We start from the raw sequence: 12,688 nt of genomic DNA, 5'->3' as shown, positions 1-12,688 counted from the left end.
GAAAAGTATACACTTCACCTATAATGGTTAGGGCCTTTCAGTTTATCCCATTCTGACCCCTGGGCTTTTAAATTGAGTAAATTTTAAAAGGTTAAAATTTCCCCCAAATCTGAGTTAGCTTGGATCCTCAAAGTTTCAGTGTATCCATGTATGAAATTCAAACAGATGAAATGATCAAAACACCACCAGTGATAAGAACCAAAGACAAAATCTAGATGCAGAAAAGTCTTCTACACAGTATGTAAGCTTGGCTTGCTCATTCCTTTACCCATTCAGTTAAACATTAGGTCCTACTGTGTTGCCCAGCTGTGGGGATTCACAGAAAATAAATCATAATTCCAATCCTCAAGTGAGAGAGTCTGTCAGGAAGATTTCAAATTTCCAAGATTGATTAAAAGAACATACAGGGAAAAAAAAAAAAAAAAAAAAAAAAAAAGAACATACAGAGACTGCAACCTTACTTGAGCATTACACGAATTCAAAAAAGTAAATACTGAAGGTAGCTAGAGGCAACTTCGGCCCATCCTGAGCATCTATAGTAGTATTTCTGCAGTACTCGACATTACGCCACAAAGAAAACAGATGGGAATATTTTTTAATTTTATCCTTTACTTAGGAAATTTATTGAGTACATGTTATAACGATACTCTATACTTAAAGGAGAAAACCATAACCTGTCTTTAAACAATACACTATTCTTAGAGCAGACCAGGGATTTGCCTCCTTTATTAAGTTCTTATTTTAAGACATATCAATTTGTACTCCTCATAAAGGCATGGCATTTAAAAAAAAAAAAAAAAAAAAAAGAGTTTGTTCCTCTTGCTTCCAAAATTTCTTATTACCCTAGGTGATCATCAGAAGAGTTAAAGGTAAAAATTTACCATGTACAGCACATCATCACAAAAATGCCCAGCTCAATTTTTTCCATATGGAAATTTTGTAAATTAAAATTACTAACTAAATCCAAGATCAGCAAATAGTTGCCAGGTGATGAAGAATTTAAGCCCTAAAGCAACTAAGTAATTAATCTGGCAACTTAATCTTGTAATTCAAACCTTGTATTAACAATTTGTGGGTGAAAAATCCTAATAATTTTAATTTATGATGTGGGAGTCTATATATGTATATAATAGATATCCCACATTATAAATTTATGTATGTGTGTTTTGTGTTTTATGTTTTTGTCACCTCTTCCAAGATCAAGCAAGAGGAAAACAGTAAAGGAATTGGGCACACCTCTTTAAAAATTTCAACAGTATGTTTCCTCTATACGGTACTACAATAAATGCTGTATAAAACTGTTAGCTGAAGGCTTAGATCAGCTTGGAGTACTATAGGTAACTTTTGAAAAATGTTCCTCAAATTTTAAAAAGGGAAAGTAATTTTTTATCTACCTGCTAAATTATTGGACTTTTTCGTGAGAATGTTATTCAAGTTTCCTAAAGTGATAACTTTTGAGTTTACATTAAATCTCTCTCATATGAAAAGTACAGATATTAGAATACTCACTAAGTAAAATGAAAGTATTACCTGGTTTCTAAGGCACACCGTTAGTTATACCATCTAAAGTGGGATTTATTTGATGAACTGCATTAAGCTTTCAGAACATTGGCTGCAACTCAGGTAGAAAGAGGCAAGTATTCACATAATATATTAGTCTGTAGTCAAGAAAGATATTTCAACTAAAATATGTCAATCCTCCCATCTGAAATCACTTAAACATTACTGATGTGGTATTTGGAAGAGTTTCTGTATTTTTTAGACTGACATACAGTCCTCAATGCTTTAGAGGGTTGGGTAAACTCAGTTCTCTTTTGTTCAACAATGCCTCATCTCCACTGCATAAAGCTTGGTCTCCAGTTCCACTATCCAATGCCTGCCTTACATCAACTTGTATTTCGTTGGTACCACATGAAGTAATTACGTTATAAAAGCTCTCTAGATCACCATGTTCGAATGTAATAGCTGGTTTCATTAATGTTCCAGGAGCAAGAGAACCCTCTCCAATAATTCTCAGGTTGATAAATTTGATTTTCCAAGTATTTTCCACAAAAGGGCAGCGTATGAGTCCAAATATTTGTTCAAAAATGCCCAAACAAGTGTTCCCTCGGTGGACAGTCCCAGCAACTCCAACCATAACTAGACCATGGGGAGAAGAAGCACATTTCAGTCCACTGGCATCTAGATTGGGACTGAGAAAAAGATACTCTTCTTTCACTAGTGACAGCAGACGAAGGCTTACAATTTCTGCTCCACAGTAGTCTATCACATTTTGTTCAGAGGTGTTGTAATAAAACCTAAGCTTGACATCGTGCCAGAAGTGCTGTGGCCCCCATTCGTCTTGAGGCGGTCCCAGGAAAGGATTCTGAGAATTAAGAAGTTCAAAGAACCAGTGACAGAATTCTTCTCCTAATCGACGAAAATCAACTTTTTCAGCTTTCTTATCTTCTTTTTCCGGCTGATTAAGATAAATAAAATATAAAATAAAACAAAGGTTAGTTCTCGTGTTTTTTTCTATCTGGCCCATTTTAGAGGTAAGTTTGAGTATACGGAGTACAGCAGAAGCTAAACAAACTACAGGTGAACACACTGAAACCATCACGCAAAAAGTCAAGTGTTTTTCCAAAAAGGGGAAAAATCATTTTACAATTTCCCAGCTTAAACATATGAAAATTCAGCTAAGAAATTAAGGTTAATAAAGACTCAAAATATCAGCATGAACAGTCAATAATGATTTATGTAAGCATTTTCTCTTATATGTGGCAGCGGTTTCACAAATGTCTGTCAAAACCTTCAAACTGTATGCTTTAAATGCATACACTGTTGCATTTAAACTGTACTACAATATCGTAGATAATAAATGAGCATTTTCACTATCTTTAAACAGACAAATCTAATATGATTGAAATACATTACTTTTTAGGATTGGGATTAATTTTATATTTTTATTTCTCTTTTTTTCAAATAAAGTGTTATTGCAAAAAACATACCTGAGAGGCTAGATTTTATTCATCTATGTGTTCCAGAGTATAGTAACTCATTTTGATGGTAAGAGATCTTGTATTGACAGAGCATCTTTGATTGAATATATTAGGCTCTGTGCTTGGCACTTATATTCTATTTCCTTCTATCTTCATGAACCTTGTGACATAGAAACTATCATATGTGGGCTTTATAGATAAAGTAAACAGGGCTCAGAAAGGTCAAGTTACTTGCTGAAGTTCACACCTAGCATATGGCACACCCTATTTTTAAGTCACATCCGTATGATTTCAGAGTTGGTATCCTTTCTAAGCACATTAAAAAAGCTTAGATTCTTTCCTAATATGAAAGCAAATACCTCTCACTGTAAAACTTCACTGATTCAAAGTTTGTAGTTTAAACTTTATAAATTACCTAGCATTCATACAATCAGCATTTAAATATTCACACAGTATCTAAAACATACAGTGGAGATACAAAGAAATAGAAACAGCCAATGTGAGCTGAAGGAAATTATTACAAGAGGATTTTTCCTAGCTAAAAAAAAAAAAAAAAAAAAAAAAATCAAATTTAAAAAATATTTAAGTTTTTCTCATGGAATTTACAATCTAATATCAATTTAATATCAAAGAAAGTCTTCAAAATGAGAAAGGGCTATAATAGCATTCTTTTAAAGTGAACAAAAACATTAGAGAATCAGAAGCTAAATTAAAATTAAAGAAACTGCAGTTTATCCACTCTCTTTACAAATCCAATAGTCTTCATTTGATAAAGTGATAAAAGCATTTTTCCCTCATAAATCAATACAATCTTTTATGTATATTACTAAATGTCAAAAATATTTCCTTTTTTAGGTGCTTTACTTATCTTCCTCTAGGATGCAAAGGATATGGAGTAAAGCTAAAATTATAAAAAACAAAATAGTATTAGCCATGTTCCCAGTGATCTAGGATTATCTACACAGTTTAGACAGAACTATGACTTAGGGTATAACTGTAAGATCTATTTTACCTGTTGAAAGAGTCTCATGTCCTCTGTCTTAACTGGCTCTGGTGTTTCCTTCAATTTTGGCTGTAACTGCCTTTTCCAGTAATCCTTTGCATGCTGAATAAGATTGTGTTTTTCAGTAGCTGGAGGTATAATAACCCCCTGTGTTGCCAAGTACTTAAATATGACTTCCCGGTGGACTTTCTTACGCCTCAAAAGCTCTTCTACACTTTGACTGTACACTAATATTGCACGAATGGCATCTGGAAGGAAATAATAAAAATTAGTAGAAAACCCTAAGTCATGTAAATCGGTCCAAGGTCAGCAGACACCCTATCAAATAATATTTATAAATTCTTGTCACGGCATTGCTTTGGCATGAGATGGTTATTTTAACAAAACCAAGAAGTGGGGGGGCGCCTGGGTCAGTCAGTTAAGCATCTAACTCTTGGGTTTCAGCTCAGGTCATGATCTCAAGGTTCATGGGTTCAAGACCCATGTCTGGCTCTAAGCTGACAGCGCAGAGCCTGTTGGATTCTCTCCTCTCTCCCTGCCCCTCCTCTGCTCACACTCTCTCTCTCAAAATAAATAAATAAACTTAAAAAAAAAAAAAACAGGAAGTGGGTTATCAAGTTTGGGGTTTTAAAAATAATTTTCTTGGGGCGCCTGGGTGGCTCAGTCAGTTAAGCGTCTGACTTCAGCTCAGGTCATGATCTCGTGGTTGGTGAGTTCGAGCCCCACGTCGGGCTCTGTGCTGACAGCTCAGGGCCTGAAGCCTGCTTCAGATTCTGTGTCTCCCTCTCTTTCTTCCCTTCCCCTGCTGGTTCTGTCTCTCAACAATAAATAAATGTTGAAAATAAATAAATTTAAAAAATTTCTTTATGCTTTAAACTTCCCTACCTTATTTACCTCTTCCTTTCACTTCTCGTAAGATAGTAAAATTTTTGCATTTTCTTTTAAGTGACATGGTTTAAGAAAAAAATGGAGCCAGAGAAAATGTTTTTTTCTAAGAAGGCCAATGGACCTAAATTCATTTATAATCTCTAACATAGGTAAAATTACAGTATTTTAGATATGCAATGACTTTTAATCTCCTCACTCTACAAATAATGAAAGCTGAGGATATATGAGGTATCAACAATCATGCTTCCAAGAAGTGGCAGAACTAAGACTTGGGGCAAGCAGCATGAGCATCATCTGGGAGCTTGTCAGAAATGCTGAATTTCTGGGGCCATCCCGAAACTACTGAATCAGAGTTTGCATTGTCACAAGATCCCTGAGGGACTGAGTCACAGGCACAGTAGTTTGAGAAGCTCAGGTGCAGAATATGAGCCCAGAATTAAGCAACTCTTCCATTTTTGGAGATACTGTTAAACCTGTTTTCCAAACTTCTATTTTCTTCCTCTCTAACAAGTATCTTTTCAAATCATTTAACATCTCTTTTCCTTATTTACTTTTAGACCCACCATCAATTAAATCCAGCATTTTTATCTATCAATTTTAAATTCACACTCACCCTGTTTAGGTGTGAGTAGCATGTGAAATATTTAAATGCTGAAGAACTACATACAAAGTCTAAAACTATGTGCAGTCTAAAGTCTTAGGAATTTCTTCTTTTAATGTTCATGGTTCGAAGTTTCAAGTGAATGATTTCTTTAAATGGAAATGTAAATCCGACTTAAAAGCAGAGCAACACAGTTTTAAAAAGCATAACCTTTTGTAAATATTGAAGTCATACTAACATAGTAGTCTGGAATTTTCACATTTTAAAGTAAAATTCAGCAAATTTAAAATGAAGCTCTCCAGATGATATACCAAGCGAAATAAACACTTAAGCTTCTTGATTACATTTTTATGTGGAGTAGTTACAAATCAGGCTTAATATTAATAACGCTTAAATCTACCGAAATGTTTGTTTGGCTCTGAAAATAATATATTCCTATTGCTCAAAATCATCTCAGGAAAAAAAAAAAAAAAAAAAAAAAAAACTGGATCCAAAAAGAGACACGGATTCAAACGATCTGCTCTTTTATTACAGCAGCTGTTTTACCTAGGAAACTGAAAGTGTTTAAGATCTCCTCCCGCAAGCTCGGAGAGACAAACACGAGCAGCAGCTGACTCCTCGGCTCACCAGCTAACACTCCCCAGCTGAATCGAGACGCAAAATGGAAAACACGCTGGCTCCCCGGAAATTTTGAAAAAAAAAAACAATTCACGTACACTTCAATTCTCGAAAAAAATAAGCATATGCCCCTAACACCCAACACATAAAACCTGAAAGCTGCGCCGTTTCCAGTGCCATCACCTCCCCCAGGGAGCTGGCGGGTCAGTGCCACCTGAAGGTGCGCGGAGGTTCCCCGGCCGCGGAGCAGCGGCGGTGGCTGAGGCTCTCGAGAGTTCCGCCTCAGCCCGGTCCGGGCCCCGTCGCGGGGCAAGGTCTCGCACCTTCTCTATTCTCAGGCTCCCGCCACCTGGGGTCTGGACGAGGCCTCGGGAGGGGCGTCCGCTCTCGCGGAGAAGTCAGCACTTACCTTGGCGGTCCTCAGGCTGCACCAGGCGGTTGGTGATGGTGTCGCACAGGGCCATGATATCATCGTTGTCTAGTAGGCCGAGCAGGTTACGACAGCCCTCCATCTCTGGGTAGCTGAGCCCCGACATCTCGGCCCCCAAAAATGGGGGGGGGGGGAGGGGACGACCCAGCAACTTCGTCCCTTCAGGCCCAGCAGGCCGGCGCCTAGGCAACATACACCGGAAGTGCCTTGCCTGTTGTTCGCCGCCAAAGGGCCTCGGGTGTTCCAAACGCCTGGGCGGAAGTGATTGCCAACAAGGTCAGTTCAGGAAATGTGGTGTTCCGACTTGTCGTTCCGGGCTGGACAGGACGGAGGGGACTTCAACGGATCTCACTTTAGGGAAGTACTGCGTTTGCACGGAGAACAGCGATCTTCCCTGAGGGATCTGGTTGCACAAAGAGAAGCCCTGAGCTCTTCAGGAGTCCATCCTCCAAAAAAGCGGCTGGGAGGGCTGCGCAGGTGCAGGTGCGTGGAAAGCGGGTGGCGGTCCCCGCGCACGGCGAGCTCCCGTGATGCCGCGGGGCCGGCCAATGGAGGAGCCTGCTGCCCGCCCCTGGGCCTGACCCCCGGGAGCGCTTGAACGTCTTCTGCGGCCAATTCTGAGTTGGGTGCACCTGTAGTTGATATTCTTAACTTACATAGTACAGTGTTAAAATAATTCGCTTTTGTTTCGCATTATACTGTGAATAGTTAAAATCACCTATCCTATGTCAAGCCCTCTTGATTTCCTAACAATCTGCGATCGGCTCTTGCTTCCATTCCGGTCCTCGCCGGCTTGGTTTTAGGCGATGCTGTATCGCGAGCAGTTTTAAGGTTGAGGATTCTGGAAGTCAGGTTACCAGGGTTTTACTCCGCCATTCACTAACTGTGACCTCGGACGCGCTTCTTGGCTTCTTCGTCCCTCAGTTTCCTATCTCGAAACGGACCTAGTAGAGTTAGCTACCTCGAAGGTTTGGGGGAGGGGGGAGGGGTGAAGAACGGTGCCTGGCACCTAGAAAGAACTCAGTATATAGTAGCTGTTTATTACTGTTTGGCAGCAACTCGCATTCACTCGAGGGAAACATGTTCTGCTAGACCGAGCCCGATGAGGAATCAGACTTAACACCTTGGCTCTATCTCCTTCCATATTTTAGGCATATTTTAGATTTGTTAATATTTCATTAGAGTATTGCCATTTAGTAGATGAAATACACATATCTTCAGATACATGTGAGCAAATTTAACCTTTTAAAAAATATCAGTTATATATCACTTGTAAAATATACCGTAAATGTAGTGTAGGCATTCAGAGCATGGCTAATTTGCTAGTGGGTGTTATTTGGGGTATCATTTACTCAACAGATAAAAATTCTTCATTTTTCATTAAGTATTAAAGAGTGCCTACTATGCTACTATTTGAAGATTCAGAGAAATGTCAGAGTCCCTTCTTTTAAGGAGGTTTTGGGAGTGTTGCAAGTAGATGACATTCTAGCTGGAGGAAGTAGACAGTAAACATGTAAGAAACTATATTCTGTGCCAGGACCTGCTATGGAGAAAAATATGTCTAAAGGAGGGGGATGGAGAGAATGTTGCTATTTTATACAGGCTGTCAAGAAAGGCTTCTCTAAGTAGTATTGAAAGAAAGATCTGAGGAACTTGAGTGGACCACAGAAGAGTGTTGTAGGAAGAAACAACATTAGAGGTTCCAAGGAAGAAGCAGAATGCTTGGCGTGTAGGAAGGAGGCCAGAGCGGCTTATACAAGGAGGAGGTGGTGAGGTTAGAGTTGCAGATGAGATTGATCTAGAGCAAGGTTTCTCAATCAAGGCACTAGTACCATTTTGGGCAGGATAATTCTTTGTTGTGGGGGCTGTTCTATGCATTGTAGAACGCTTAACAGCGTCCCTTGCCTCCACTCACTAGATGCCAGTGGCATCTCCTCCCCTCAGCTGTGGCTACCAAAAATATCTCCAATTTGCCAAATGTACCCTGGAGGACAAATCACCACCCCCAGTTGAGAACCACTGATAGAGACCACCTGTCCAAAAATACTTTGAGATAATGATGAGATAACATCCAGAATGAGATGTTCTGGATCTGTGTTGTTCAGTACACTACCCATCAGCCACGTGTGGCTGTTGAGTGGTTGTAATGTGGCTAGTACAACTGAGGCACTGAATTTTCAGTTTTATTTGAATTTTGATAGCCACATGTGGCTAGTGGATACTGTATTGGGATACTGCAGATCGAGAGCCTTGCAGGCCATTGTGAAGACTTTGGCTCTTATCTTTTACCTCTGTCTTCATTTTCTGTTATTCTCTCAATCTCTCACTCCACACTAGTCACAGTGGTCCCCTTGCTGTTTGTTCCTTAAACTTGCCTTATAGGGACTTGCCTCAGAGCCTTTGCTCTTGCTGTTCTTCCTGGCAGATTTTTCCCTGAGATACCTGAATGGCTTTCTTTCTCTTAACTTCATTCAGGTCCCTGCTCCAAAGTTGCCTTATCAAAATAAGATAAAAACAGAGAGGGAGGCAAACCATAAGAGACTCTTATATACAGAGAACAAGCTGAGGGTTGCTGGAAGGGTGTTTGGTGGGGCGATGGGCATAAAGATGGCACTTGCTGGGATGAGCACTGGGTGTTCTATGTAAGTGATCAATCACTAAATAACACTCCTAAAATCATTACTACACTATATGTTAACTAACTTGGATTTAGATAAAATTTAAACGTTAAAAAAAATTTAATAAAAAAATAAAATAAAAATTAAAAATAGCAATAAGAAAATCAGCTTATTAAATAAGCCTTCCTTTATCATCCTGTTTAAAATCATCATCAACAATGTTATGCTTACTTCTATTTTCCCTATCCACTTAAGTTTTCTCCATAGCACTTATAACACACTATATGTTGCCCTCCAGTAGAATGTGAGTTCTGTGAGCCAGGGATATTTATTTTTTTATTTATTTTTATTGCCTATTACAGAACCTGGCACATAGTAGGTATGCAATAAATATTTGTTGAATAAATGAATGAGTTGTAAAGGCTTTGGAGAATTTTAAACTGACGAATGGCATCATCTGACTTGCTTTGACAGGATCTTTTTGGCTACTGGTGTGAAGAACAGACTGAAGAAAGGCAAAGGTAGAGGCAGGGAGCCCAATTAGGAGACAGTAGTCCAGGTGAGAGATGCTGGTGGCTGGAGGTAGAGTGGAAAACTTGATAATGGGTTCGGGATAACTGCAAGATTTGGTTTGGGTAATGAGCTGCCATTTGCTGAGAGGAGGAAGTCTGGGAGAAGGAGGTTTTAATTGGGAAATGAGTTACCAAGAGAGATCCGGCTTTCTGGAGAAAGTGGTGATGCCTAAGAAGATAACGCAAAGAATGAGGGGTGGGACAGAAAGAGGGTGAAGGATTACAGGTGAGGGGAGCAGTAGTGAAAAATGCACGAATAAAACAGCACGGCTATTTTTGTCTAGAGCCAAAGCCAGTACAAGAACCATGACCTGAAGAGAAATTTAGTAAAACTGTTAACAGTTAAGGGCTCAGCACTGGGCCCTTCACCTACTTAATTCTTACAACCTTGCAAGAATAGCTCTCCTCTTTTGACATATGTGGGAGTCTGAGCTCAGTGGGATGCACTTAATTGCTTAAGGCTCCACAACCAGAAACTATCATGCTGGAATTTGAATACAGTTGGTCCCCACATCTCTTTGAGCTGCTTCCAATAAATCACATTCTGGTAGTTTTCACTTACTGAATACTTTTTGAGAAAAAAAATAAGAAGGTTTTCTAGATTAGAGTGGCTTGGGGGGGTGAGATCTTAGTATTACAATATCTATTTCACCCAACAGTAGTTAAAGTACCTATTAATAGGGGACCTTCTTTAAATGTCCTGGACATCAAGAGTTTCTAAGAATGCTCTATGAATTTAAGGGGGAATAGTTTACCTTCTGGGGAAATATGAAGCAGCTTGATGCCTTAGATCTGTGGTTTTTAAACCTTAGCATCATTAGAGTCACCCAGAGGACTTGTTAAACGACAGACTGGTCCCTCAACTGACCAAAATTTAGCATTTGTAACAAGTTCTTAGATGATGCTGATTTTGGTGCTCCCAGGACCAAACTGTAAGAATAAGAATCACTGCTAGTAGAAGAAAATGAAACCTCGGCCACCTGCCCCTACCAGATTTCATCCTTTGTCTCTGAAATCACTGATCCTGAGGAAAGTCTAATCCTCTCTTTGGATATATTAGATCCACCCATATTTGTGGAGAAAACTGCATGGCATTATGGTTTTAGGAGGACACCTGATTTTTCAATCCCACCTGTCCTGTGGCTTCAGTCAAGTTAGTTAATATATCTGAGGTTTGGTTTCTAAAATGCAGAGTTCATATCTATGAGTTGTTTTAACAATTAGAGATAACATATAAAATAGCTAGTATAATTTGGTAACATAGAAGACATTTCTTCTTCTTTGTGTAGCACTCATAAGTTAAGGCATGGACCTCCCTCTCATTTTTAGTTTTTACTCCATGTAATATTGGATTGCCTCCATTTGACGTCTTGATATGTAGCCCAAACTTCTGACTCTTTTAGCAGTTCGCTCTTGAAATTGGTATGGAATTTATATTATGCACTGAAAGGCAACCTCATTTGTTTATCGTGGAAGCACACTTAGTAATATTTGACTGCTTCCCAAAATTCCTCAAGTCTCAAAAAAGAAAAATTAGATAACCCCAATATTTTTTATCTAAATACTTCCTCAATGCATTTAGTAGTCTAAAATCATGATCGTAAAGCATAGGCTGAGAATTCTAGATCTCAGGTCTAGAGTGCTTCCATAGCTTTGTCAGTGTTTTTCCAAGCATGTTTGTAATATGTACAAACCACTGTATTTGACACTGTCCTTTCATTTGCATTGGTATCTCATCGCATCAAACAGGTGCTTTTTCTACTTCAGCTCTCATTCTTTTCCTGTTGCAAGTTATAGCTGAGTGTAGGGGGTTTTGCTTTGTTAGTCAACCAGAAAAGTAGGAGCCCTCACACTCACAGACCTCACTTTTAGATACAGATTAATTGGTTTACACATTGTCCCACTGAAATGCTTTTTAGGAAGTAATTTTCATCATATTTACATCTTATTTCAAAGTGACTTCCCAGTGTTTGGTTTTTTGTTTGGAATTCCACCAGAGGCTCTTCATCTTTGAAGATTTACCAACATAGATAAATCCATCCACTGTCTTTCATTTGAAGAGTTCTGATAATTTGTCCACCTACTAAGTTTGCAAAGGGTACCTGAAATAACTTGAGGAACCAGCATTCTATCAACTTGTAATTCCTGCATGTAGACATTAGTTAAAATAATATCTAAAAAGGTTTTATGTAAACTTTTAGACTTTTCTATTTTAATTTTTTTTAATTAATCATCTGAATATGGTAATATTAACTAAGTTACTCTCTTAGGAGACCTAATAGAAATTTCTTACTGAATATATACCTTAAGCCTAATTCCTTTTGAAGCAATGTGCTACATAAAACTGAACACTTCATTACCAACAAGGACAATGTTTTATTGAACAAGTCTATGTACAGTACAAAAAATTTCTTGAAATGAGACGCTATTGTTGAATTATTGCAGTTCAATGGCTCAGTTTTAATTTGTACTCTTATAAAATGCAAAGTAAAATAATTTAATGTTCAACAAGGAAGCACAAATTTCCTTTCTTGCTGAATCTGTAATATCTTTCACATATTAACAATTCCAAAATGCATATGCAGCATTTAGGCATTCTGAAAAGGTGTTTTACAGTACCAAATAAATTAAAAGATAAACACTATCATCCCTTTTAGGTTTTTCATCCATACAACAGTTTAAACCAAACATGAAAGGAGTACGGCTGAACCTTCAAGTGTGATTTGAAAAGAATCACAAGTTCAGTGTTATAAGTTATCTACTCATATAATCGGTGGTTTAAAAAAATGGATATGGCTAGAGCCCAAAGTACCAGTGTCCTTGTCCACGGAGATCCCTCTTTTCTGTAATATCTGAGCAGCAAAAATTCAGATTTGCTATTTTCTTGACCTTACTGAAACAGCAGAAAGTTAATGTTTAATGTTTTGAAGGAAATTTTTATTAAAAAAAAAAAAAAAGATTGAAACTTGGTCCATGT

General features: G+C 38.3%; 1 protein-coding gene and 1 long non-coding RNA gene across 6 annotated transcripts in view; one reads left to right on the top strand and one right to left on the bottom strand.

The window, feature by feature from the left end:
* Nucleotides 1-1,731: 1,731 nt before the first annotated feature.
* Nucleotides 1,732-6,798, bottom strand: CC2H3orf38 (chromosome C2 C3orf38 homolog). The gene is made up of 3 exons (XM_007099317.3): nucleotides 6,501-6,798; nucleotides 3,994-4,232; nucleotides 1,732-2,458 (listed from the first exon to the last, which is right to left on the bottom strand). Exons 1-3 carry the CDS (start codon nucleotides 6,712-6,714, stop codon nucleotides 1,778-1,780), a joined length of 1,134 nt encoding a protein of 377 aa, XP_007099379.2. The 5' UTR covers nucleotides 6,715-6,798; the 3' UTR covers nucleotides 1,732-1,777.
* Nucleotides 6,799-6,917: 119 nt separating this feature from the next.
* LOC102965495 overlaps nucleotides 6,918-12,688 on the top strand; it is a 33,239-nt gene continuing 27,468 nt past the window's right edge. For 4 of the 5 annotated variants that reach the window (XR_006222180.1, XR_006222178.1, XR_006222179.1 and 1 more), the window contains exons 1-2: nucleotides 7,027-7,142; nucleotides 9,614-9,698. This is a non-coding gene — a long non-coding RNA (uncharacterized LOC102965495). Of the gene's footprint in view, nucleotides 7,005-7,026; nucleotides 7,143-9,613; nucleotides 9,699-12,688 lie in introns of those variants that run through there. The other variant, XR_006222177.1, reaches the window with a different exon arrangement.

The sequence above is a fragment of the Panthera tigris genome, chromosome C2 (genome assembly GCF_018350195.1).
Source record: "Panthera tigris isolate Pti1 chromosome C2, P.tigris_Pti1_mat1.1, whole genome shotgun sequence".
NCBI classification, from domain to species: domain Eukaryota; kingdom Metazoa; phylum Chordata; class Mammalia; order Carnivora; family Felidae; genus Panthera; species Panthera tigris.
This window is presented reverse-complemented; position numbering and strand designations above follow the sequence as displayed.

Excerpts from the sequence above, each read along its gene's own strand:
- CC2H3orf38 (XM_007099317.3), bottom strand. The coding sequence starts at position 6,714 with ATGTTGCCTAGGCGCCGGCCTGCTGGGCCTGAAGGGACGAAGTTGCTG. Across the intron at positions 4,233-6,500 it reads GCAGCCTGAGGACCGCCAAG|ATGCCATTCGTGCAATATTA; the intron begins GTAAGTGCTGAC and ends ATTTCCTTCCAG. Across the intron at positions 2,459-3,993 it reads ACATGAGACTCTTTCAACAG|CCGGAAAAAGAAGATAAGAA; the intron begins GTAAAATAGATC and ends TATCTTAATCAG.